General features: G+C 42.7%; 2 protein-coding genes across 10 annotated transcripts in view; one reads left to right on the forward strand and one right to left on the reverse strand.

Moving 5' to 3' along the window:
* MYO7B (myosin VIIB) overlaps positions 1 to 18,984 on the reverse strand; it is a 196,227-nt gene extending 177,243 nt beyond the window's left edge. For 2 of the 8 annotated variants that reach the window (XM_068280586.1, XM_068280580.1), the window contains exons 1-3: positions 16,276 to 17,932; positions 12,877 to 13,024; positions 7,252 to 7,307 (exon numbers count right to left, since the gene is read on the reverse strand). Coding sequence is in view for 2 of the 8 variants with exons in the window: in XM_068280587.1 (XP_068136688.1) it covers positions 16,276 to 16,356 (81 nt within the window). In the remaining 6 variants the exon portion in view is untranslated. The other 6 variants (XM_068280581.1, XM_068280582.1, XM_068280583.1 and 3 more) reach the window with 6 other exon arrangements.
* A 138-nt stretch (positions 18,985 to 19,122) lies between these two features.
* The window catches only part of IWS1 (interacts with SUPT6H, CTD assembly factor 1), a 41,786-nt gene continuing 36,769 nt past the window's right edge, over positions 19,123 to 24,139 (forward strand). The window contains exon 1 of one of the 2 annotated variants that reach the window (XM_068280591.1): positions 19,123 to 19,313. In XM_068280591.1, the coding sequence (XP_068136692.1) occupies positions 19,280 to 19,313 (34 nt within the window). In that variant the 5' untranslated portion in view covers positions 19,123 to 19,279. The remainder of the gene's footprint in view (positions 19,314 to 24,139) is intronic. The other variant, XM_068280592.1, reaches the window with a different exon arrangement.

Here is a 24,139-nt window from a genome sequence, read left to right on the forward strand (position 1 = left end):
AGTGTTATTAGTCTGCCGACTGTGTGTACACACGTGCTACTGTCGGCAGAACGACCGTCCCGCGGCAGGGTCTGACGGACCCGTAGTTTGTAACAATATGGCGTGTGTACTCACCTTTACTTGCATGTTCATATAAGCTTGTTACCGTAACTAAAAAAATAAAATAAAAATAAAAAAGCTTCCCACAATCCTGTTGGTACTGCACCATTTGGAAAATTTCAGCAAAGATGCACAGACCAGGTGAAAAAAAAAAATAAGGGACATATAAGGACCTATTTTAGGGATTGCATATATATTTGGGGCACTAACCATTTTTAGGCAATTTTTTTATTTTGGGATGTTACAACCCCCTTTAGTCCATTAGTATCATAAGAAAGGTTAAGATTTCTGTGTCTCCAAGGACACCAAAGCAGTGTAGCAGACAAAACAGTCACAACCACCAGATCTTTAGAGATCTTTTTCATATGAAAGCATAAGAAACATACATGAATACAAGCGGTATAGGGAAATTATACTCTATTGGGCAGAAAATCGTGCACGTGGCATACAGATAAACCTTCCAACATCAAATGCTCCTGTTCTGTGTGAGTCATCAAGCCAGGTGTCAAAGTGTGTTACGTCAACATGGAATAGGACGCAAGTAAACAGATGTGACAAACCGGCAGGCTCTACTATAGCTCACCAACAGGACCTACTCCAGAAGACTTCCATATGACAGCAGAGAAGGAGTATTCCTGATAAGCTGCGAATAAACATCTACTGATGCAAAACAGCTGCCAGTGTATTAACTGATATGGATGTCTCACTGAGTAAAACCTGTGCTATGGAATTGACTATCAGTTCCTCATGTGTGGTTATTAATATGAAAGACAGTGAAGATCTGTTTTGGTCATTTGCAAGCCACCATCTATGTTCTCATCAAAATAAGAAATGAATACATTTATCAGGCCCCTACATGTTCAAAAAGTAAAACTCACAACATCTACCACCAATGATTGAATGTATTAGGCCTCTAATTTAATTAGCAGCATAAATGGCAGATTGGTTTTATACAAATATAAGTAAAGGTGCCCATTAACAGTACAATTTTTTCACCAAATGCAATCTTTCAATGCGATTATTACGATTACATCGTATAGAAAATTTGTCATTTATGAAGGCAATTGATAATGAACGATTCTTTGGTCGGTCGCTAAATAGGATCACATCGATCCAAAAGTTGGAATTTACGATCGAATTTGAAGAAAGAATCCTTCAGTAAAATTGAACAATCAATAATTATTGATTATTGCCTTCATTGCCTATATAGAAACACCTCAAAGATAGGAGCAGCGTCAAATGGGAGAGATGAAAATACATATGAATATTACCCAAAGAAACTTATTATTATCTTCTTCGGTTTTTGAGGAGAGATATTACTGATTTTATGGGGTATATTTATGTGTATTTCTATGGGATTATTTGTAACAATTTATTGATTTTTATATGTGAATGGTAATAATAAAGCATTTTTGTCTCTTTTTCATGCACCCAAGAGCCAATTATCATTTATTTTTCTTTCATATTCATTGATGTTGGCATGTGCATGAGGAAGATAATAAGTTTCTTTGGGTAATATTCATATGTATTTTCATCTCTCCCATTTGACACTGCTCCTATCTTTGAGGTGTTTCTATATATTTCTATTGGAGTTTTTAGCCCCTGGAACAGCAGTCATGGGATTGTTTTAGGAGGTGGAGAGTTGTCTTGACCGGCTTTATTTTTTTTGGCCATGCTACAGTGGGATGAGATTGTGCAGCAGGTGGGGGAGGAATGTGCGAGGGAGAAGAGGGCTAGGGGGGCAGAGCAGTTAATTAACTCGAGCGGGTTTTTCAGGAGAGATATTACTAATATATGGGGTATATTTATGTGTATTTCTATGGGATTATTTGTAATAATTTATTGATTTGTATATGTGATTGGTAATAATAAAGCATTTTTGTATCTTTTTCATGCACCCAAGAGCCAATTCTCATTTATTTTTCTTTGCCTTCATTACTTACGATCATTCAAATCCCATCGAAAGATCAAATTTTGTGAAAAAATTGTACTGTTAATGGGCACTTTTACATGGGTGGGATAGTGGGTTGGCATAGTGGATAGTGCGCTTGCGTTGCCGTGCTGTGGTGAAGCAGGTAAAAAGGACACCACCATAGACGTTCACCTGCTATTTGTAGCTGCAATTTGCATAGTTGGTGGCGCCGGTACCTGTTATTTTAACAGGCCTCTCTGGTGCCCTTTGTAATGATAATAGCCGTGGGGCAGGCAGATGGGTTTAGGCAGGGGGAGGTTTACATGTAGGCCAGGAGGAGGGGGGTTATTTATTTAAGGTTATGCACCGAGGGAGTTAATGTTAGGCACCACTAAGGGAGGTTAAAGTTAGGCACTGCTGGGGGGGGGAGGTTAAGGTTAGGCATGGGGGGGAGTTAAGTATAGAAACCACCATGGGGGTTTAAGGTTAGTCATCACTGGGGGGGGGGGGGGGGGTTAAGGTTAGGCACAGGGGGGGTGGGAGGTTACGTTTTGAAACCACCATGGGGGTTAAAGTGGACCCAAATTAAAAATACAAGATTTCAGGAATAAAACCTATTTTCTAAATTATAATAATAAATAGCATCCTTTTTTCAGTTGCATGATGACAGATATAAAATATTTTACATTTATTGGAGGAACCCCTCCCTTCCTTTCATATTGCCGGGACAGAATCCGGCAAAATGCTGGAGTAGGTAGTGTCCGGCAAGGGAGGAATTGCTAATGGCTGCCACCTGTATATCCCTGGTTATGAAAAGAGAAAGGTGAAAAGCATGCACTGAAATGCTCATCGGCTTGAAGGAGTGTTTATTTATCTTTGTATGTGTCAGAGTGGTGCAACTAAGGGTTAGTCACGGGGGGTCTGGGTATGGTTGGGAGCTGGTAGAGAGAGGGTTCTGTGTGAAAGTAGGTTCATGTTGGGTCATAGTAAAATATCAGTAAAGATTATCACTGTTTTACTATCAGAATAAACTGGTAGAATATCTGTAGTTTTACTGATGTTTTACTAGCAGCTATATCCGGTGACCTTTTTACCGGGTGCATTTTTACATATGCGCATGCTGGGGTCCTAGGATTGAATCTCGGCCAGAACCTGTCTGCATGAAGTTTGCATGATCTATCAATGTCTGTTTGAGATTCTTGGCAGAAGAAGCCATCTCAATCAAACCACACGTTTGAATAGCGAGGCCTAACACATTATCGTTTTCACAAAAACGACACTGCAATATTGTTACCATCTCCATTACAAAGCAACATATAAAGGTACGTGGACAGTAATAACTGTTCAGTATACAAATAAGAATATCATGCAAATAGCTAGTTCTGACATTTTGGGATTAGGGTGTTTTGTAGTACAAAAAGTCATATTAACACTTCACAATGAAGACTCTCTGTCATTCTGGTAAGTTAATACAGTAGAACAGTGGCGTAGCTAAGAAGCCCTGGGCCCCAGTGCGAGTTTAGCATTGGGGCCCCCCAAGCATGCTATAGATAACAATTGATACAGCGCACTAAAACCAATCAAGGACAACCACAGTGTCAATGGTGCAAGAAGGAGATAGGGAACAGCTTGTTAATGATTACTACTATTCAAAGTATCTATAGAAGAGATTATTATCAGCATAGGACCAATAACGAGCTAAAACTGTGTTTGAGGGGTGGACCCCCCGGGGCCCCTCTAGCCCAAGGGCCCCGATGCGTTCGCTACCTCTGCACCCCCTATTGCTACGCCACTGCAGTAGAATCACGTTATAGTAAACTCTGATACAATAGTAAACCCCTGGATATAGTAAACTCAGTTCTCAGGTCCCAGCAAATGCGTCTGTTTAGATATACAAAATAAGACCAAATCTGATATAGTAAACTTCTGATATAGTAAACTACTTAGCCTGGTCCCTTGAAGTTTACTATAAAAGGATCTTACTGTATACCTAACAGCATATACTTATCAATATAAATCACACTACCAAGCACAGTAGAATTCATGGAAAAGAGGGCTATTTTACCTGCCGCCAAATGATGATGATGATTTCTGTTATATAAGGTTTGCCTCCACCTTATGCGTGCTGCTTGTCTAAGATTCCCAGCAGAAGGAGACACATTTCATTGCTCACTCTCTCATATAAGGGTGGACTTTACCCCTCTTCCCTAGAGGCGACTTCCTGATCCTCCCTCGTAACACAGCCATAAATTAATATATCTGTTAACCATCTCAGCTGTTTATGCAACTTAGCTATCCATGGGGATGAAGCAAAAAATCTTATTTGGTGCCTTTAACACTTTGTTTTATATCATTTTCTAGTATTTTGCTGACATCACTTTATCTCAGGATTCATCAGCCATGGTAAAACGTTTGTGTTAATTTAATATCTAATTAAGCACACAAACTAAGACAAGTGCATAAACCATAAATCATCTGGTATTATCAAACACCAGAGGCCCAGTGGCACATACCTTACGTTTCCATATACATACCTCTAGTGTTCAGCCTCTAGCGGTTGTCACATGACACAGGCGCCCCGGGTGAGAAGAGACAGGAAGGAGCAGCGACGATGGAGAGAAGACATGTGCCGGCGGACAGGAGAGTGTAAGCTCCACTGCCAACACGTCACATCACTCGCCCTGAAATAGAACGCCGCTAATGCCATGCTCCTGACCCCTAGCCAATCAAGCAATAACTTCCATCTGGTGCGACTGACCTATTTGATTGATTTTGATCAAAATCGAATTGGTCGTTTGCAGCAATTTCTAGCAGATTTAATCAGTGTGATCATATCTGCCGGATATTAATGGCAAAAGTGTATGGCCACTTTAAGATTACAATTTTTTATCTTATTAGTTTATTTTCACTATGGGTTTATTTGAAAATCAAAAGAGACAGACTCCATGGTATTTAGTGCGAAGAGACAGAACGTGGGCACCATCCAATGTAAACTGTGTTTTATTGGGGCAATCCAGCATGTAAATCCAGACAGACGTGCAATTTCAATCAACTTGTAACAACCGGAACCACTGTGCCATATAAATCTATGCGGAGGTGGGACACTGTCATGACCTACAACAGCCGTTTTGCGTCTTACTGGATGCTTGGTCACGCTTGATCATAAATTGTTTGATAAAATATGTATATCTCATCTTTGATTCTTGGTGGAATGTCTACCTAACCTACCCTTTTAAAAGTAAATTTTTTAAAAAAGACAACCAACTCGTTTCTCATGTGCAATCTAGGATGTGGGGCATAATACTGTATAGCAATTTGAAATGATTGATTATATATGGTCTGTTGTACAACACTATGGTCTCGATTCATCAACACTTAGCAAATTTGTTAACAACAGTTTGGTAACATACCGAATTTGTTAACTTCATTTCAGGATTCATCTAAGTTATCTACAGCTGTTAGCGAACATTCGGTAACGATTCGGTAACGATTCGCTAAAACGGAATAAAGTGCAATTCATGAAAAAGAAAGTGGGCGTGGTTTAGCGTTACATTTAGGATTAGTTATCTCCTTCACTGCTCTGTCGTTATTCCTGTCAGATCATTGCTGACAGAGAAGATGGAGCCATTTGAAGTGGTTATGTATCAGCTGAGAGTGATTCAAAGGCGCAGAAGGGCAAGAATAAGGTCTGCAACCATATAAATTTGTAAGAGAATAGATTTATTTGCTATAACACGACATCTGCATTTCTCTTGAATCATCTTGTAAGAGAACACAGGCAGTGTCAGGGTTAACTAATTTGCTAGCTGCACTATAATTTTTTAGAAAAGGCTCCTATCAAATTGTGGGATTGTCCCAACCACTTTCAGAATCCTGGTCCAGGTGTAAAGCCCTATTCAGAATGTTGCTACGTAGTGCTCAAAGGACTGCCTTTTACCCACAATTCCATGGGAATCTTATGGCCTTGTGTTAAAGTACCACTTTAAAATGGAAATATCGACACGTTACCGAATGGTTACCGAATTGATATCGAATTCACACCGAATGAGGAAAAACCTTGATGAATACAACTAGAAATCGCTAAACTTCGAATTCGGTAATTTAACAAACTGGAAAAAGTTATCTCAAAGAGAATGATGAATCGAGGCCAAATTTGTCATATGTTAACGAGTATTTTAGTTAGAAGTGCTTCTTATGATTTTGGCTTGTCCTTTAGGTATAAAGGGTCAACATTTTGGAAGATAGTTGTGCCTGCTCCCCAAATGTTTAGTGAGGGTGTGTCTACTTTGCAACGTCTATATGAGTGTATCACTAGTTCAGATGATTCAGACTGGAACTCCAGTGAAAATAATGTAATAAAAAAAAGTGCTTCATTTTTACAATTATTATGTATAAATGATTTAGTCAGTGTTTGCCCATTGTAAAAACTTTTAAATCCCCGATTTACATTCTGACATTTATTACATGGTGACATTTTTACTGTTGGCAGGTGGTGATGTAGCTGCTGCATGCTTCTTTGACAGTTGGAAATAGCTGTAAACAGCTATTTCCCACAATGCAACAAGGTTCACAGACAGGAAACTGCCAGGAGTACCGCGGTCCTCAGAGTTTTTTGTGGGAGGGGTTTCACCACAATATCAGTCATACAGCGCCCCCTGATGGTCTGTTTGTGAAAAGGAATAGATTTCTCATGTAAAAGGGGGTATCAGCTACTGATTGGGATAAAATTCAATTCTTGGTCGGAGTTTCTCTTTAAGCACTTGACAAAGGGCATGTAGCACGAAACATTGTGCTCATATAATACTGTTATAAATCGCTACGTAATATGTTATAAATAAAGTTTGACAATATGCATATGCGTTGATTGGCACCTTGCTACAGCAGTTTATGCTATATACCATATAATATGCACTAATATGCACTAGAGCTTTAACGTGGGCTTTGGATTATTTTTCTCTGCACTATTATTAATTTTAGAAAGTTTTGTGATAATCACAAAATAAGTCTATATTTTCAATCTTAAAATCTTGCTTCCTGGTAAAACTTCCTAAACAAACACTGCCAATACTACATACTAAGTTATTGTCCTAGAATAGGAAGTAATTCCCTGCATGACTTGAAGCTTGGATACAGGGTTATTTCACTGCACATATCCTTTAGTAAGCCACCCTTTGTCCTACCTTAAATGTTTTCATTTCTTACATTGACTTAATGTAATATTTTTGTAGTATGTACTGTACCATTTTCCAGCTTCATAGTGGGGTCAATATTACAGCAACACTCTCAGACCAATAACCTAAAAGTTAAACAAAAATAAGTTAAAGCAGCATATTCATTATAAGCCACTTATTACATATGTTTTATACAAAGAACCATGCTCTAAAAGGCAAAGTATAGTAGTTTCAATTTTATTCCGCAGATGTTGTATGCTTACAATCTAAGACAAAGGTAAATACAGGTCACAGCAGCAGCAGGTAAGTTACATAGTTAGTTTGGTTGAAAAAAGACATTTGTTCATCAAGTCCAACCAGGAAAAAAAAGAAATAATAATAATAAAAAAAGTAAAGCACCATCCTGAACCTGCACATATCCCAGTTGATCCAGGGGAAGGAAAAAAACATTACAAGGCCTGGGCCAATTATCCTTAAAAGGTAAAAATTCCTTCCCGATTCCAGATGGCAGTCAGATAAATCCCTGGATCTACTCTTCTGGGAGTTACCTAAAAATTATAGCCGTGGATGCCCGTCAATGCAAGGAAAGCATCCAAGCCCTCTTTAGGGGTGATGTCAGTAACATGAAATGATGGGAGTTCATAGTTAGCGGGTGAATGGATAAAGAATCTTTATCCATTCACCCGCGAACTATGAACTCCCACCATAGTGGAAAATTGGCAAGCAATTTTGTAAGGGATAACTTATGAATGACTGTTTGCACATGTAAAATAAAGACATTACTGTATGAGGAAGGAAATTCATGTGAATGGGACAGAGGTTATAAGTGAGGAGAATATTGGTAGGTCATTGGAGCAGTGCAAGAGGCAGTCTAGGGTGTATTTGCATATGAGATTAGAGATATAGATAGAAAATTAGTAAATAAGTGATTAGAAGGCAAAGCATAGTAGTTTCAATTTTACTTCGCAGATGTACTGGTAGCCAGTGAAGGAACCAGCAGAGAGGGGCAGCAGGTGAATAAAGCTGGTTTAGGGGTTTCTAAACCAAATTGGCGGTAAAAAGGCCAATAAGTCTAGCAGCAGCATTCAAGATGAATTACAGAGTTGTGAGTGGAGGGATCTGGGTCCAGAGTAAAGCCTTGTACACACATGAGGATTGTCAGTTATCCCTTCCATTCCATACCTTTATTATTATTATTTAGTATTTATATAGCGTCAACATCTTCCGTAGGACTGTACAGAGTATATTGTCTTGTCACCTAACTGTCCCTCAGAGGAGCTCACAATCTAATCCCTACCGTAGTTATATGTCTATGTATGTATCGTGTAGTGTATGTATCATAGTCTAGGGCCACTTTTAGGGGGAAGCTAATTAACGTATATCTTTTCTTTGCTACTAATGTTCTATTTATTATCCGTACTACACATGCAATTCATTATCTCAAGTTTATTTTCGGGGGAACCCAATAAAGGTATCTGTATGTTTTTGGGGTGTGGGAGGTAACTGGCGTGCCCGGAGGAAACCCACGCATGGGGAGAACATACAAACTCCCTCTGTGCAGATAGGGTGGGAGGCGAACTGGGTACACACCGCTGCAAGGCGAGAGTGCCAAGCTCTATGCCACTATGTTGCCAAAACCTTGCACATTCTGGCTTTCTTTTTTCACAGCACGGCACAGGTTTTCCAGGCACTATTCTGACCTGCCGTTATACCTTTTTACATCTTGTTTACTGATTACTTCAGTTACACAGCAATTTACCCATAACCATTGCTGGAGTACGTAACGGTGCTCAGTTACTGTACACTTTTTACGGCATCAGCAGGGCCCTCTTATGTGTTTACTTTTGTTGTCTCTTCTTGCACACTCCACTTCTAAGTGCAGTCTATTGTGACTTTTCTTTATTCGTCTTATGCACTTTTATTCATTGACTAGTCATTTTAGCCGGTTAGATAACAGGTGCTGATCAGTGGTGCAACCGTGCCTGTGCGCCCACACGCTCCCGACCCCGCACTGCACCTGCAGCGCTACACACACATGCATGGATGAAGAAACCAGGGATTGTATTTAATACGATTAGTCAATCTGTGTAAGATAATTTGCATTTGTGATTGACACTATTTATTCTCATTGTATTTCATGTATTGCTGTACAGTTTATAGTACAGTATTTTTCTATATATTTAGACCAGTTTGTAACATGAATTCATGTACCAGTTGAATTACTGTCATTATATATTTACTATGCTGCACTGAATTGTTTATGCAGCCCCCTTTCCCAGCCCCGCCTCCCCACTTCCCTCTTTCGATTGAAAATTTATAATAAAGGACTGTTTATCATTACCACCTTGGTGCAATTCTGGCTTCTTTTCTTTTGTTTGCATAGTGTTACTTGGGAGGGATCGGGAGTCACTCCCTCTGCCGATAGTTCAGCGCCAAGGCTGTACAGACACGTCCCTAGTCTGGAGGTCATGTGGACAAGGGCAGAAGGAGCGGCACACAACGAAATAAGCAGGGTGAGTAATGCTAGGCATACACGGCTCGACCGCAGGCTTATCAATCGAGCTGCTGATGGCTCGATTGATAATATCCGACAAGTCCGATGACCCGCCGGATAGATTTCTCGCCCGATCCCCGTAGGCGGACAATAGCGGGGAATCGAGCAGCTGATAAGGCATGCCCGCGGGGACGAGCGGGGATCGATCCGCACGCACGTGCTGACGAGCGGTGACGCGCCGGCATTGAGTCGCTGGCTCAATACCGGCGCATAAACTGTCCGTGTATGCCCAGCATAAGAGAGCAACACATTCGCTCTGTAATTGTGGGCATACACCATACAATTTTCTGTTAGATTTACCTGCCAGATAGATAAAGTTCAACATGTTGGAAATGTATCTATTTTACCATCTATCTGCCAAGCAATTAGGCATTGTTCTACTCAGCAGGAGATAAACAGAAGACAATGCACCAGAGATAATGACCATTCTCTACAGAAAATAATCTAATTATGCATTGTAACAGAAAATCTAACAGAAAAATCTAACAGAAGAATCTAACAGAAAATTGTATGGTGTATTCCCAGCATAATGCTGGGCATACACGGCACGTTTATGCACCGGAATCGAGCCAGCGGATTGTGCGCGCTGATCGATTCCCGCTCGTCCCCGCAGGCACTTCCTTCTCAGCGCTTATCAGCGCTTCGTTTTTGCCGCGGGGATCAAGCCGGGAATCGATCCACGCGGTGATCAGACTTGTCGGACATTATCAATCGACCCGCTGATAAGAAGAATCTGGGCCGTGTATGCCAGCATAAGACCGGCCAACCTGATCGCTGACTCAGGCACCAGTGGGGGATGCACACATTATATTCTTTGCAGAAGCATCTCAGTCCAGCCACATTGGCCAAAAAGAATCTAGCATGTGTACAAAGGTTAACCAAGTATATTGAGTATAGTATATTGTGTGTGGGTCAGGGTGCTGAATGAAACATGTTATATTAAAGAGACACTGAAGCGAAAAAAAAATTATGATATTATGATTTGTATGTGTAGTACAGCTAAGAAATAAAACATTAAGATCACATACATCAGTCTAATTGCTTTCAGTACAGGAAGAGTTAAGAAACTCCAGTTGTTATCTCTATGCAAAAAAGCCATTAAGCTCTACGACTTTCAAAGTCGTGGAGAGGGCTGTTTTCTGACTTTTATTATCTCAACTGTTATTGAACTATTTACTTTTTCTCTGCCAGTGGAGAGGTCATTAGTTCACAGACTGCTCTGAAAGAATCATTTTGAATGCTGAGTGTTGTGTAATCTGCACATATTATAGAATGATGCAATGTTAGAAAAAACACTAAATATCTGAAAATGAAAATATGAGAATATTTTCTTTGCTGCTAATCTTCTAGTAATTATTCATAGTACACAACCAATTCATTATATCATATTTTTTTTCGCTTCAGTGTCTCTTTAAGTCTTAACAAATGAATAAACGAAAGATTCCGTGTTTAGAAAATACTCCAAGCGTCCTAATAATAATGAATATTTCTGAACAGGGAGAACCTAAGGCCTGGGGACAGTAATGGCAATGCACTCATTGCACTGTAGATGGTGCAGGTGATTTCTTTGGAAGGGTTTCACAGAGGTGCGCTGCAAAAATCCAGCCATGGTGTGATGAAGGCCTCATCTGGGGCTGGCAGATCTTAGGGCCGGTTCAGACGTTTAATGCGGCGTTTCAGACGCAGCGTTTTTTGGGATCTACTGCCATCCCATGCAAGTGAATGGGAGCGTTTAGAGCTGGTTTTTGCAGGCTTTCATGAAAGCCTAGCGGTAGATCCCGGCATTACGTCTAGTCTCGAAAGCAACATGCTGCTTTCAGAGGCGGTAAACGCCAGGAAACAATAGCAGAGACCAGAACTGCTAGCCTTCAATGCTTCCCAAAAGCTTTCAAAAGCTAGCTGGCGTTTTAACGCAATGCCAAGCAAAAGCTCAGCAGACGCCCGTGTGAACCAGCCCTTACTGGGGTAATGAAGTGTTTAATTTTTCCAATGAAAAGGAACAATTTCACAGCAGGAAAGATTTGATTTCTGAAGTGTAATTCCCTATCAATTAACCTTTTAACTGACGGTTTATCGTTCTTATGTGCACTGTGGCGCCACATACTGTATTTCTGTGTCTCCTTGAGACAGGAGTGTCAGCGTGCCTCCCCTAACCTGCCAGTGTACCTCCCCCAACCTGCCAGTATGCTTCCCCCAGCCTGCCTCTTCCACTGTGCTTCCCCCAACCTGCAAGTGTGCCTCTCCCAGCCTGCCAGTGTGCCTCCCCCAGCCTGCCAGTGTGCCTCCCACAGCCTGCCAGCATGCCTCTTCCAGTGTGCTTCCCCCCAACCTGCCAGTGTGCCTCCCCTAGCCTGCCACTACCAGTCTGCCTCCCTCACTCTGCCAGTGTGCTTCCCCCAGTTTAAAGTGGTGCAGAGAGCGCTAGATAGTTACCTGATCTGGATGCAGGATCGAGTCTACTGAGTGGCGCTGTAACACTGACATCCTCTTTTAAGTCCCATTCACATGTCATATCATGTGATCAGGACCCAAAGAAGGATGTCAGCATTACAGCACCACTCGGTGGTGTAAGAGATTTGACCATGCGTCCAGATCAGGTAAATATCAAGCTTACTGCACCACTCTGCATTAGGCTGTGTAGGCAGCCGAATTTAGCCTGAAGCAGCCCTGCCCGAGTTATCTAACATGAGATAACTTGAGCAGGGCAGTTAAAATGTTATTGCACCCAAACTACACACATGGTCAAAACCATGTAGATCTGAACTTCCTACTCTAGTGGTACTGATTGAGAGTTTGGCTAAGCAAGTGTTTATTGCAGGAGTAGGATCTGTCACGCCTGGTTTGGAGGATAGTATCATCAGTATAGCGGTGTTATGTCAGGTCATGTTTTAGATAACTTTTTCAAGTGATTGCATTTATATAAAATAGCAAAGGGAACAGGATTGAGCCTTGGGGCACACCATGGTACGTGGTTGAACAAGAAAGATCCCAAGGATACCTTTGTGTTCTGCTAGTCAAGAGGGATCTGAACCACTAAAGAACAGTTATCAACTCCACAGCACTCCTGTAACCTGCTAAACAACATTTCATGCTGTATCCAAAGTCATAAGATCCACCAAGAGTCAGGATGAAACACTCACCGGTTCTCTTGCCAGAAGCAGATAATTGTAGATGTTGATGGAGGCTGTATTGTAGCTTTGATGTTTCTTGATTAGAGAATGTCAAAGATGTTGCTTCCTGATAGCCTGGCTTCAAGCTGGTGGGAGACAGTCTTTTCAATAACTTTGCCTGGGAAAGGGAAATCAAAGACTGTTCTGTACCTGCTCACAGCTACTGGGTCCAGGGAGTTTTTTTTTTTTTTTATAGTCCTCATGATTGCTTCTCAGTTAACTACTTTGTACAAGTAAAAATAGGTCAGGGCATTTAAGCATGAACTACACTGGGCCAGTATCCAGGCTGCATTCAGTGGTGGAGGTTTGAGATATCTTCTCCTCCAGTTTTCTTGAAGTTACACCAGGGTATTAGCAGTAGTGTAGCAATAGGGGATGCAGTGTGCACTACGGCCCATGGACCTGAGGGGCCCACATTTGGCTTCCTCTAGTTGCTGCATTAGCTTTTTATTGGTGCTGTAGTGGTAATGTTCACCTCAATATGTGTTTTGAATATTGGTAATCATTAACAAACAATTCCTTTTCTCTGCTGTCCTTGCAGATCCAGTTTTGGTTACCTGCATTATATGATTACTACATATACAGTGCTGTGAGGGAAAGCCAGTGTAAAATTTGCACTAAGGGCTAATCAGAATCCCCTTTATTCACCAAGTACAACAGTTATCGCACCTGGAATTACTTGTGGTACACCTGGCAAAAGTAGTATCTAACAGACAGTGGTTAACCAGCATCAAGACAGACATATAGACCAGTGATGAGCAGAAATTGCGCCAATGCGTTATTACACATCGTAATACGCAATTACACATCATAATACGCAATTACGCATCGTAATGCAAAATTCTGGGGGAATAGTGTAGGCAATTTCGTAGTTAATTGTTCTCAATCATAATTACGCATGAATTTACACGTAATTTACACGTAATTTAATTTCATGCCGACTTAGGCGGTTAATAGTATAGCCCCCATACAAGCCATTGCTACCAACATTGCTACACATGTTAAGAAGAACACCAGCTACAAGTTACAAAAATAATTGTTCAAAAAGACCTTTCAGTTTTTGAGAAAATCGATTTTAAAAATACAAAAAAAAAATTTTTAAACTGTCATTTTTCTAGGTTTAAAAAAACATTTTTCTTTGCATTTTTAAAATCAATTTTCTCAAAAACTACAGGTATTTTCTAAAAAAAAATGTTTTTGACTTGTACCCAAAATTCTCCTTAATATATGTAGCAATTTTGGTAGCAGTATAGCAGTAGCATATTTGGGGGCTTTGCAATTGACCACCAAAGTCAGCACGAAATTACACGTAAATTATGCGTAATTACAAATTAGTATACAAAGTCAATTGAATTACGTGTATGCGTAATTGCAAAAATGTATGCGTTATTTTGCATAATCGTAATTAGCAGATTACGATCATCACTAGACATTAAGGCATAGGTTAATTAAAGCAGAAGATACCAGAGAGGCGGGTGTGGGAGGCTAGGGGGGTTTACTTGGGAGAGGACTAGAGTTCCGGAGGAGGACTGCTTAGAGGAAAAAGGTGTTCCTGTGCCTGGAGGTTTAGGTGGGGATGGTTGAGTAGCAGTGGCATGATGGGAGAAGGTTGAAGTAGCGAGGGGTCATGCGTTATCCTTTTAGCTCTGGTCCTCAGTCTAGGTGTGTGTAGGAGGTCCAGCAATGGCAGGAGTGACCCAATGATTGGGTTGGTTGGTCTTGTATCCATTATTTGGCTCTGCATTGGGTTTAGGAGCTGTGACTGAATGACGGGCCTTATAGAGGAGAGTCATGAATATATAGCATTGAAAAGGAATAGAAACATTTGGATGTCTTATTTCATTACTGTCCTTACTGGCTAGATTTATTCTCACTTCCTGTCCCTGGGACCGCCTTGGAGATTCAGGGCTTTATAATGAAAAGTATTAGTCCTGAAGTCAGAAAATTAGTTTATTGGAATAAAAGCATGTTCTTCCTCTTCTTCAGTCTACAAAAACATTTAATTTGTTGCTGTTCCTGTCAGTCCTGGCTTGATAAGAAGTTCAACAGAATTCCTGGCTTGATAGGAAGTTAGGGGAGTTTTCACAAATGGGTACAAAGGACAGAGATCAAAGTCTTGAGCCCCCTCTACACAATGCAATTCCGCATGCAATTGATCAAATTCGATTGGCTCGAAATCAATTGGATCAAATTCGATTGGATCGATTAAATCCGACATGTCCGATCGGGATTCGATCGGTAGTGTGGTCTATTTTGCATAGTTTTCAATTCAAAATCGTCCACACTACCGATCGAATCCCAATCGGGCATGTCCAATCGGCTCTCGATCAATAGAGCGGTCGATTTTCTAATGCTAAGTGTGCAAAATTGACTGCTCTATCGATCGAGAGCCGATCGGACATGTCAGAAATAATTGATCAATCCCAGCAATTGAGTGGGAAATCGTATCGTGTGTACCTAGCATAACTCTTTTAGGTAGAGAAAGAAAAAAAGAACACAGCCTAGTTATTTGTGTGCTTGGCACTGTACATACACATGTCTATCTCATCATGTCACATGTCACCTCGGGTATCCTTTAAGTGGATTCTTTTTGACTAAGTAAGTGGTCCTTCAGAAGCTATGCCTTCACAATGACCTACTGATCCTTCACTTTACTCTTCCATTCACCAACTGATTGATGCTGACCAGCACCTCCAGATGCTGTTACCCTTCTGACCTATGTTATACACATCTGTGATCGCCACGACCAGCAAAGCGCAAATTGCTGGCAAAAATTGCCTTAGTGTGAATGGGGCCTTAAGGTACGTACACATGTCTGATTTTTCCAAACGACCGGTCGTTCGGGCCGGTAGTTTGAATGTCAAATCGGGCGCGTGTACAAACGGTCGTTCGGCTGATAAGGCTGGTAAGTCAGCCTTATCAGCCGAACGACCGTTTGTACACACACCCGATTTGACGTCCAGACGACCAGTCGTTTGGAAAAATCAGACGTGTGTATGTACCTTTAGTCAGGCGTGTTTACAAAGCTTTATACCCATAGCCAGTGTACTACCTGAAGAAACATGTAATTAAATTACTGCAAGACAGATGGGAGGTTAAATCCCTTTTGAATCAAAACAAAGGTGGAGTCAATACTAGGTACACTTGTAAACAGCTGAAGTGTCCCAATAAAATCATCATCACTGCTGCAAAACATCATTGTTAAATGTACTGTGATGGACTGATAATCATTTGCATATTTCATAAAAGTTCATTGTTTGGTAAACTCTATTCATGCTCACACAAAAAGAAAAGCACCCAGCCCTGCATAATAAAAGGATGATAAAGTAACAAAATGATGTGTAAAACAGAATGATTATGATTACTTACTGGTAAATCAGATAAGTGATTCAGGAAAAAGAAGCTCTGTGCAGACATGTAGCATACAGGCCGAGTATCCCATTGATGCATATCCCTCCTGGATACAGTAATTGCAGCTGATCACAGAGGATTCTTCACACTAGAGCTGAAAACAGGTCAATGTTCCCTACTAGGCAATCCCATTATGTTCTGACATTCTTACTTCATTCCTCCCCCTCCCATTGTCTGCTAGAGCAGGATTAACTACTGCACTGACGTGACATCTTGTGAAATATTTAACAGACATTGCGGATTTAATATTTATCTCCATATATAATCATATAAAAAAAGTAAAAAGAAAAAAAATTCTTATGTTAAATTGGCCCTAGACTATGATACATGCAATACGATACATACATAGACATAGGACTATGGTAGGGATTTTGAGCCCCTCTGAGGGACAGTTAGTGACAAGACAATATACTCTGTACAGTGCTGCGTGATATGTTGGCGCTATATAAATAATTAAATAATAATAATAAATTAAAAGTTTATACAATAAAAGTGATGTGAACAGAAAAAAAAACTGTGAAAAGTGAATTTGTGAATAAGTCTCTGACATCAAGTGGAAGAACTTTTTTCCCCAATTGCAGGAATCTTTCAGCTGTGTGAAGTTAGAGGGGCTTTCTACAGTGGCATAACTACAATTCAGCACCCTCCCCCTCCCCTGTGGAACTTTGATGCCCCCCATGTTCGCACTCCTTCCTTGCCTTCCCTTGGCACCCTTCATGGCCATGGGACCTATCACACAGGGGTCATAAACAAGTGTGGCCATCATGATTTTCACACCCATAACAAGAGTAGCCACACAAACAAGTGATGTGAAGTATAGTCCACTGTACCAAAGGAAGGGAACGTTAATAGTTGAGGCCCTCCACAGATCTCGGTCCCCTGCGATCCCAGAGGCTGCTCCCCTATAGTTACGGCTCTGCGTGCACAGCCTGTTTCAAATCACTCCACAGTACCAACATCTATATGACTGGAGCAATATTCATTATAAGTGATTTATATTGTATTACCTTCCATAGTGTTACAAGGTGAAAGTCACAGGCAAATGTGGGTAATTTAAGTAGGGGCTGGATCACACGAATGGTTATTGGTGGTGGGCATTGGTGCAGCAATAGGAGATGCACTGTGGCTGCACCAGGGGCCATGGATCTCAGGGGACCATATTGGGCCCTCCTCCAGTTGCTGCATTAGCTTTTTATTGGTGCTGTAGTGGTAATGATCACCTCTTAAAGGTGCCCATAATTATTCATACCCCTGGCAAATTTTGACTTAAAGTTACTTTTATTCAACCAGCAAGTAATTTTTTGACAGGAAATGACATAGTGTCTCCCAAAAGATACTAAGATGATGTACAAGAGGCATTATTGTAGAAAAAAAAATTCTCAGCTTGGTCCTGATAATGCACCACACTTTACACAGCGTGAAACAGCTGTAGACCTCTGACTGCTTGTACCTCTATCCTGTTTGTTGAACAATGCTTTGTGAATAGATTTTAAAGTGATTGGAATAAAAGTGATATTTTAGCAGGATGTGCACCGCCACTTTTTCTCTACTTTGAAGTGAGAAACATTTCTCAGCTTTTATTTACATTTGAGCAAAAAGTGTCCAGTCCAAAATTTTTCATACCCTTCACAAACTGTCGCAGTCTGTGGGAAAATCCACGGTTCTATACCATTCCAAATAGTCCAGGCTGTTCTAAAGCATCCTAATTACCCTGATTAATTGGGAACAGCTGTTTTAATGAACTCAACAGGTGGAAAGCAGCAGCTCTCTGCAGTTGGTTTGTGGACAGTCATGGCTAAGTGGTAGATAAGTTGGGGGCAGGGCGCTGTACAGAAGAGCCTGCTGCACACTGAATAGGGACTGTCTACAAAACTTTGTATGATTCATTATCAGTGGCTGAGCAGATGCAGTCATTAGAACAATTGTGCAGAGAGCAGAAAGTTTTTTTTATCTCTGTGCCCTTAGTTGTCAGTCTCTTAGGACAGGAAAAAGAAACTTCTACCCCACGGGCCCCCTGCAGCTTCTGGGCCCCCCTGCGGCTGTATCCCTTGCAGGATCTGTTGCTATGCCCTTGGATGGTAATGTGCAACTTGAAAGATTCATAAACCTACATTAGCTCACAAATATTTGCATCTAATTAACCATCCCTTATAAGCTACCCTTTCAGTAATCCTTTTTAGATATAACCCAGGTGAGTAGCCAACATCAGCCTCATTTGTCAGGAGCCACCTATAGCACTGCTTTTGTATAAGGCCTCAGTTCCACAGACTGTTGATAGGCAGTGAAATGCCCCTCAAACTCACAACTGCTTACTGCTGCCTGGTAACTGCTCACTGCTGCCAGATAACTGCTCACTGCTGCCTGGTAACTGCTTACTGAGCACACAGCTCATCAGTCCGTGCAAAGGAGGCCTAAAGATGGTCAATGAGATGCAATAATTCTGGGCTAATGCAAATTCAGAATTATTTTCAACTGATCTGCTATCTTTCTCAATACTATTACCATTATATCAACTCGGAATAATTTGCATTTGACCTGGTATACACTACACTCTCTATATACTGTTTACATAACTTTAATACGTCCTATTTCGCATTGTACGCAGACATCCCTCCAATTCCGCCGGGGTAATGGTCGCACTCTCTGTTATTACAGCGGCAGCACAATTAAACGGGTCACAAGCTCCTACTGCGCATGCGCGGTTGTACAACGTGCTGGGTTGCACTATCTGTCATTACACCGGCCGCTCATTTGTGATCATGTGACCGTCAGTAAGCCTGGCCTCTTCCTGTGTAGAGTATGTCGTCGCCAATTGTAATGCGCATGCGCCTTGTGTAATTGGTTGCGGCCTGGTGTGTTCCCTTCTGCCCTGCTCTTCCAGGGAAGCGGCTGGGGAGTCGAGGCTGCTACTCGCTGGGGCCAGCCTGGGCGTCCGGTACTCTGGAAGCTGCGGAAGTGAGCAATGGAGGCGGACTATTACAGCCCGGAACACTCGGGTGAGGCGGCCGTGGAGCCATGCTGCATATAGACCGATACAGTGCCCTGTCTGGCTGACCAATGGGGAGAGGGGTTCCAGGTGGCACCCCTAGTATTGTAGGTAGTGAGCTCCCCCAGGCTGTACACAGCAGCAGGTGGCTGAGGCTTCTCTGTCTTCAGTGGTGTACACAGTGCAGCTAGCTATTCAGGCCAGGGAGGTTGTTTGGTTCATGTAGTCATCATGTTGAATAGTCTGTGATCAGTGTGAGTGTGTATTGCACAACCATACCTGCCATTGCAGTGGTTTCCCTGTTACCATATGGTGAAGGGGTATGGTGGCTGCCATATTTCATTTTATACAGTGCCAGATGTCTGGTTGTGCTGCTGATCATGTTGGCTTCAGTAGTGTCTGAATCCCTCACCTGCAACAAGCCTGCAGCTGGTGTGGGTAACTTCAGGCCAAAGCACTTGATCTGCATACTTATTCTGAAGCCCCAGATCAAGCAGTGTAGCCAGACAGCATTGTTTAGGACTCTAAACGCCTGGCGCATAAGGGATGTAGAGGCTGCCATGAGTTTAGTTTTTAACAAAACCAATTGACTGGCAGTCATGATGGTAGTGTTATCACACATCTGAAACAAGCATGCCGATAATCCAGTCTGAATTATGTCAGAAGAGCAGATCTGCATGCTTGTTCAGGGTCTATGGCTAAAAGTATTAGAGGCACAGGATTGGAAGGACAGCCAGGCAATTTGTATTGTTTAAAAGTAAGTAAATGTCAGTCTCTATATCTTTCTTGCTTCAGGAGTCCTTTAATGTTATGTTTAGTTGCCCAATTGTAGGGCGAAAGCGCTTTCTGGTTGCACAATAATGCAACTGAACTGGAGCATCTGTAATCATGTACATGTCAGCGGTTGACACATGGTGCGCTCACTGCCCATGCTGTATGTCACACTTCTGTTTTGGCTGCTGCCCGCTCAGATGTGTATGCAAGGGATCATGATTGCTGGTTGGCTGCAAGTGTCCAGCAAATAAACAGGAGCAGTTGCTAAGCATTTAAAGGACATCTGAAGTGAGAGGGATATGGAGGCTGCCATATTTATTTACTTTAAAGCCATGCAAATTTCCTGGCTATCTGTCTCATTTCTGCCATAGATCCTGAACAAGCATGCCGATCAGATGTTTGACAGGATTGGCTGAATGCTTATTCCAGGTGTGTGATTCAGACACTACTGATGCGTGAATGATTAGCAGGATGCCAGGCAACTGGTATTGTTTCAAAGGATATAAATATGGCAGCCTCCATATCTCTCTCACTTCAGGTTTTCTTTAAAGAACACATGAAGTGAGAGGAATATGAAGGCTGTCATATTTATTTCATTTTAAGAAATACCAGTTGCATGGCTATCTTGATGATCTTCTGCCTCTAAAGGCCCATACACACGGCATACAAATGCCTGTAGCTGCAAAGTAGTGACAACAGACAAGCGACAAATCAGGATTTTATAGCAGCGACAGGTCGCGCTAGCGACAGTTTTACACACGTGACAACAGAAGGGGTAAAGACTACGGCAGACAACCGGATGTTGCGTAGACGTCTGTTGCTAGCAAGTCTACTGTCTGTAGAAGACTTCCATACACACGTGAGGACAACGACAGACTCAGTGACAGTTTGCACAACAAAAATCATGAGCGATTCACCAGTTCAATTGCTCAAATATGACCTTTCAGCAGATAGTCTGCTGACAGTCTGTCTCGTCGCGCTCACACAAACGAACTATCGCTAAAAACATGTCTGTACAGACATTTGTATGCTATGTGTATGGGCCTTAATACTTTTAGCCATAAACCCTGAACAAGCATGCAGCAGATCAGGTGTTTCTGACATTGTCAGATCTGACAGGATTAGCTGCATGCTTGTTTCTAGTGTTATTCAGCCAACACTGCAGCCACATAGATTAGCTGGGCTGCCAGGCAACAGGTATTGTTTAAAAGGAAATATGGCAGTCCCCATATTCTTCTCACTTCAGTTGTCCTTTAAACCTACTGCTGTCATCCATTCATGTGAACGAGCCCTTAAAGGGAACCTGAAGCTAGAAGTATAAGGAGGCTGCTGTATTTCCTTTTAAACCATACCAGATGAACACCTGATCTGGTGCATACTTTGTTGTGGGTCTATGGCTAAAAGTATTAGAGGATCAGCAGGACTGCCAGGCAACTGGTATAGCTTAAAAGGAAATAAATATGGCAGCTTCCGTGTCCCTCTCACTTCAGGTGTCCTTTAAAGTACAGTTGAAACTATAAAAAAAAATGAAAAAGTTAGATACTTAAAGCGGACCTAAACTCAGAAGTCCTATCTGCTCTAAAAGCTACACAACAGCATAATAACCATCAAACAAAAACATTTCTTTGTCACAGCTGATACAAATCTTAACCTCCCTGGCGTTCTATTTCCCCAGGATTTCCGTGCAAGAAGTGGTTCAATTAATTTCCAATCATTTTAAACTTCTTTTTCTTTTTGCAATCATTTTTTTTTATTTGGTCGGGATCCCCCTTCTGGGGGGGGGGGGGGTGTCCCTGTTCTTTTTAGGCTGTTGGTGGCCTTTGGGGACCCCCCCTTCTGGGCAGGGAGGGGGGCCCTGTCCTTTGCAGGCTGTGGGGTGTCCCTATTCTATGCTGGCTGGTAGTGACCCCCCTTCTGGGCAGGGAGGGGGGCCCTGTCCTTTGCGGGCTGTGGGGTGTCCCCATTCTATGCTGGCTGGTAGTGGCCGGTGGGGACCCCCCTTCTGGGCGGGGGGGGGGGGGGGTGTCCCCGTCCTTTGCGGGCTGTGGGTGGCCTTTCCCTCCCTCTTCCCATCCCCTGTGCAAGCCCCCCCTTCCCCCTGAACCCCTTCCCTCGGTGTGAGTCCTGTTCTACTCACCCAGGCTGTCTCCAGCGGCGGCGGCGCAGAATCCCTTCTTCCTCCATCCCCGAAGTCTCATGCTCTGTGTAATTACCGCTACGAGGCTTGGTGACGTCACTGAGCCTCGTAGCAGTAACGTCACAGGCCGGGACTTCGGCGTTAGAGAAAGAAGGGATTCTGCTGGCGCCGCTGGAGACAGCCTGGTGAGTAGAACAGGACTCACACCGAGGGAAGGGGTTCAGGGGGAAGGGGGGGCTTGCATGGGGGATGGGAGGGGGGAGGGAAAGGCCACCCACAGCCCGCAAAGGACGGGGACACCCCCCCCCCCCCTCCGCCCAGAAGGGGGGTCCCCGCCGGCCACTACCAGCCAGCATAGAACGGGACACCCCCCCCTTGCTGCACAGAGGGGATCCCCGCCGGCCACTACCAGCCCGCATAGGGAATCCCCCTGCACAGAGTGGACACCCGTCCGCACACATAGGGGGAATCCTTGCACGCAGCACATTCTCTGCCCCGCCAGCTGCACAGGGATTCCCCAGGGTGGCTGGATGCTTGTTCTGTATGCTGGGGGTAGCACAGATCGCTACCCACAGCGTGCAGTCAGGCATCCAGCCATCCTGGGGAATCCCTCTGATGAGGGAAAATTGCAGCGGGCGGTGCAGAGAAACAGGAAATCTCCCTGGCGGGATTGACGAGCTCAGCTCGTCCAAAACACTTTCAGCAAGTTTTTGCTGGACGAGCTGAGCTCGTCCAGAACGCTAGGGAGGTTAAAAGAAATCTGCACTGTTTCTACTTCCTGATTCATGGAAGCAGACATTGTTAACAGCCTGTGCTTTCAAATGGGCTTATCTGCCATCTCTGCCAGTAGTCATGTGACACCAGAGATCAGATTACACCTTGTGATTAGACACAAATGAGGGGGATTATAGAGGCTAAACTCTCTAAATGCATACAGGGTGCATTTGTGTTTTCCTTCTGTTCTGTGCCAGAGTTCAGGTCCACTTTAAGAGAGAAGGCTTCTTGATCCCTTAGAGCAGGGGTAGGGAGCCTATGGGTAGGAAACCTATGGCTCGGGAGCAAGATGTGGCTCTTTTGATGGCTACATCTGTCTCACAGACAAATCAGTAAGGGTTGATTCACTAAGCTACACTGCTCAACCAGCACAGCTTAGTGTGGCAGCGCAAGTAAAATTATCAAAGTAGGCACTCTACTGCTGTAGCATGCACTACTAACTTACTCCCGCTACCCCTAAAACGAACAGCTGCTTCAATTGTCCCACTCTGGACCCTGTCAGGTCCAGTGAGTTTGTAGAACGAGATCCCCGCACTTTGATTCGCTCGATAGGCTCCCTGTCACTTGACAGGCAGCCTATTGGGCCAAAGTGCAGGGATCTCGTCCTACAAAGTGAATCAAACCCTCAAGTCAGCTAGCTAATTGTACAAGCTGTTAGTCGGAATTTCTCCTGTCTAGCTCTAGGGGAAATTGCTGATGTTGCTGCCTGGCGGATCAACTGTATACACATCACCATGGCAACAGGGAAAGCCATCTGCTGCGCATGTGCACTGTCCCAGTTTGAAACATATTGTATGGCTCTCACGGAAATAAATTTTAAAATATGTGGCGTTTATGGCTCTTTCAGCAAAAAAGGTTCCAGACCCCTGCCTTAAGGTGCGTACACACGTCAGATAAAAATGAAAGATCACAGACCAATTTAACCCCCTTTCATGCAGTATGAGAGCCATACTCTACACAGTCTATTCTATGGAGCTGAACTCCCTATCAGATAGAAATCTTTGCAAGATGCTGCACACAAAGATGCTGTACACATGCAACAGATCAGTATCTGCAAAAGATCTGTTCCTGCAAAAGATCCATTCCTGCAAAATGCATTCATAGTCTATGACATCTGCAGATCTCATACACACCTTGTTTAATGGACATTC

This window comes from Hyperolius riggenbachi, chromosome 4 (assembly GCF_040937935.1).
Source record: "Hyperolius riggenbachi isolate aHypRig1 chromosome 4, aHypRig1.pri, whole genome shotgun sequence".
NCBI lineage: Eukaryota > Metazoa > Chordata > Amphibia > Anura > Hyperoliidae > Hyperolius > Hyperolius riggenbachi.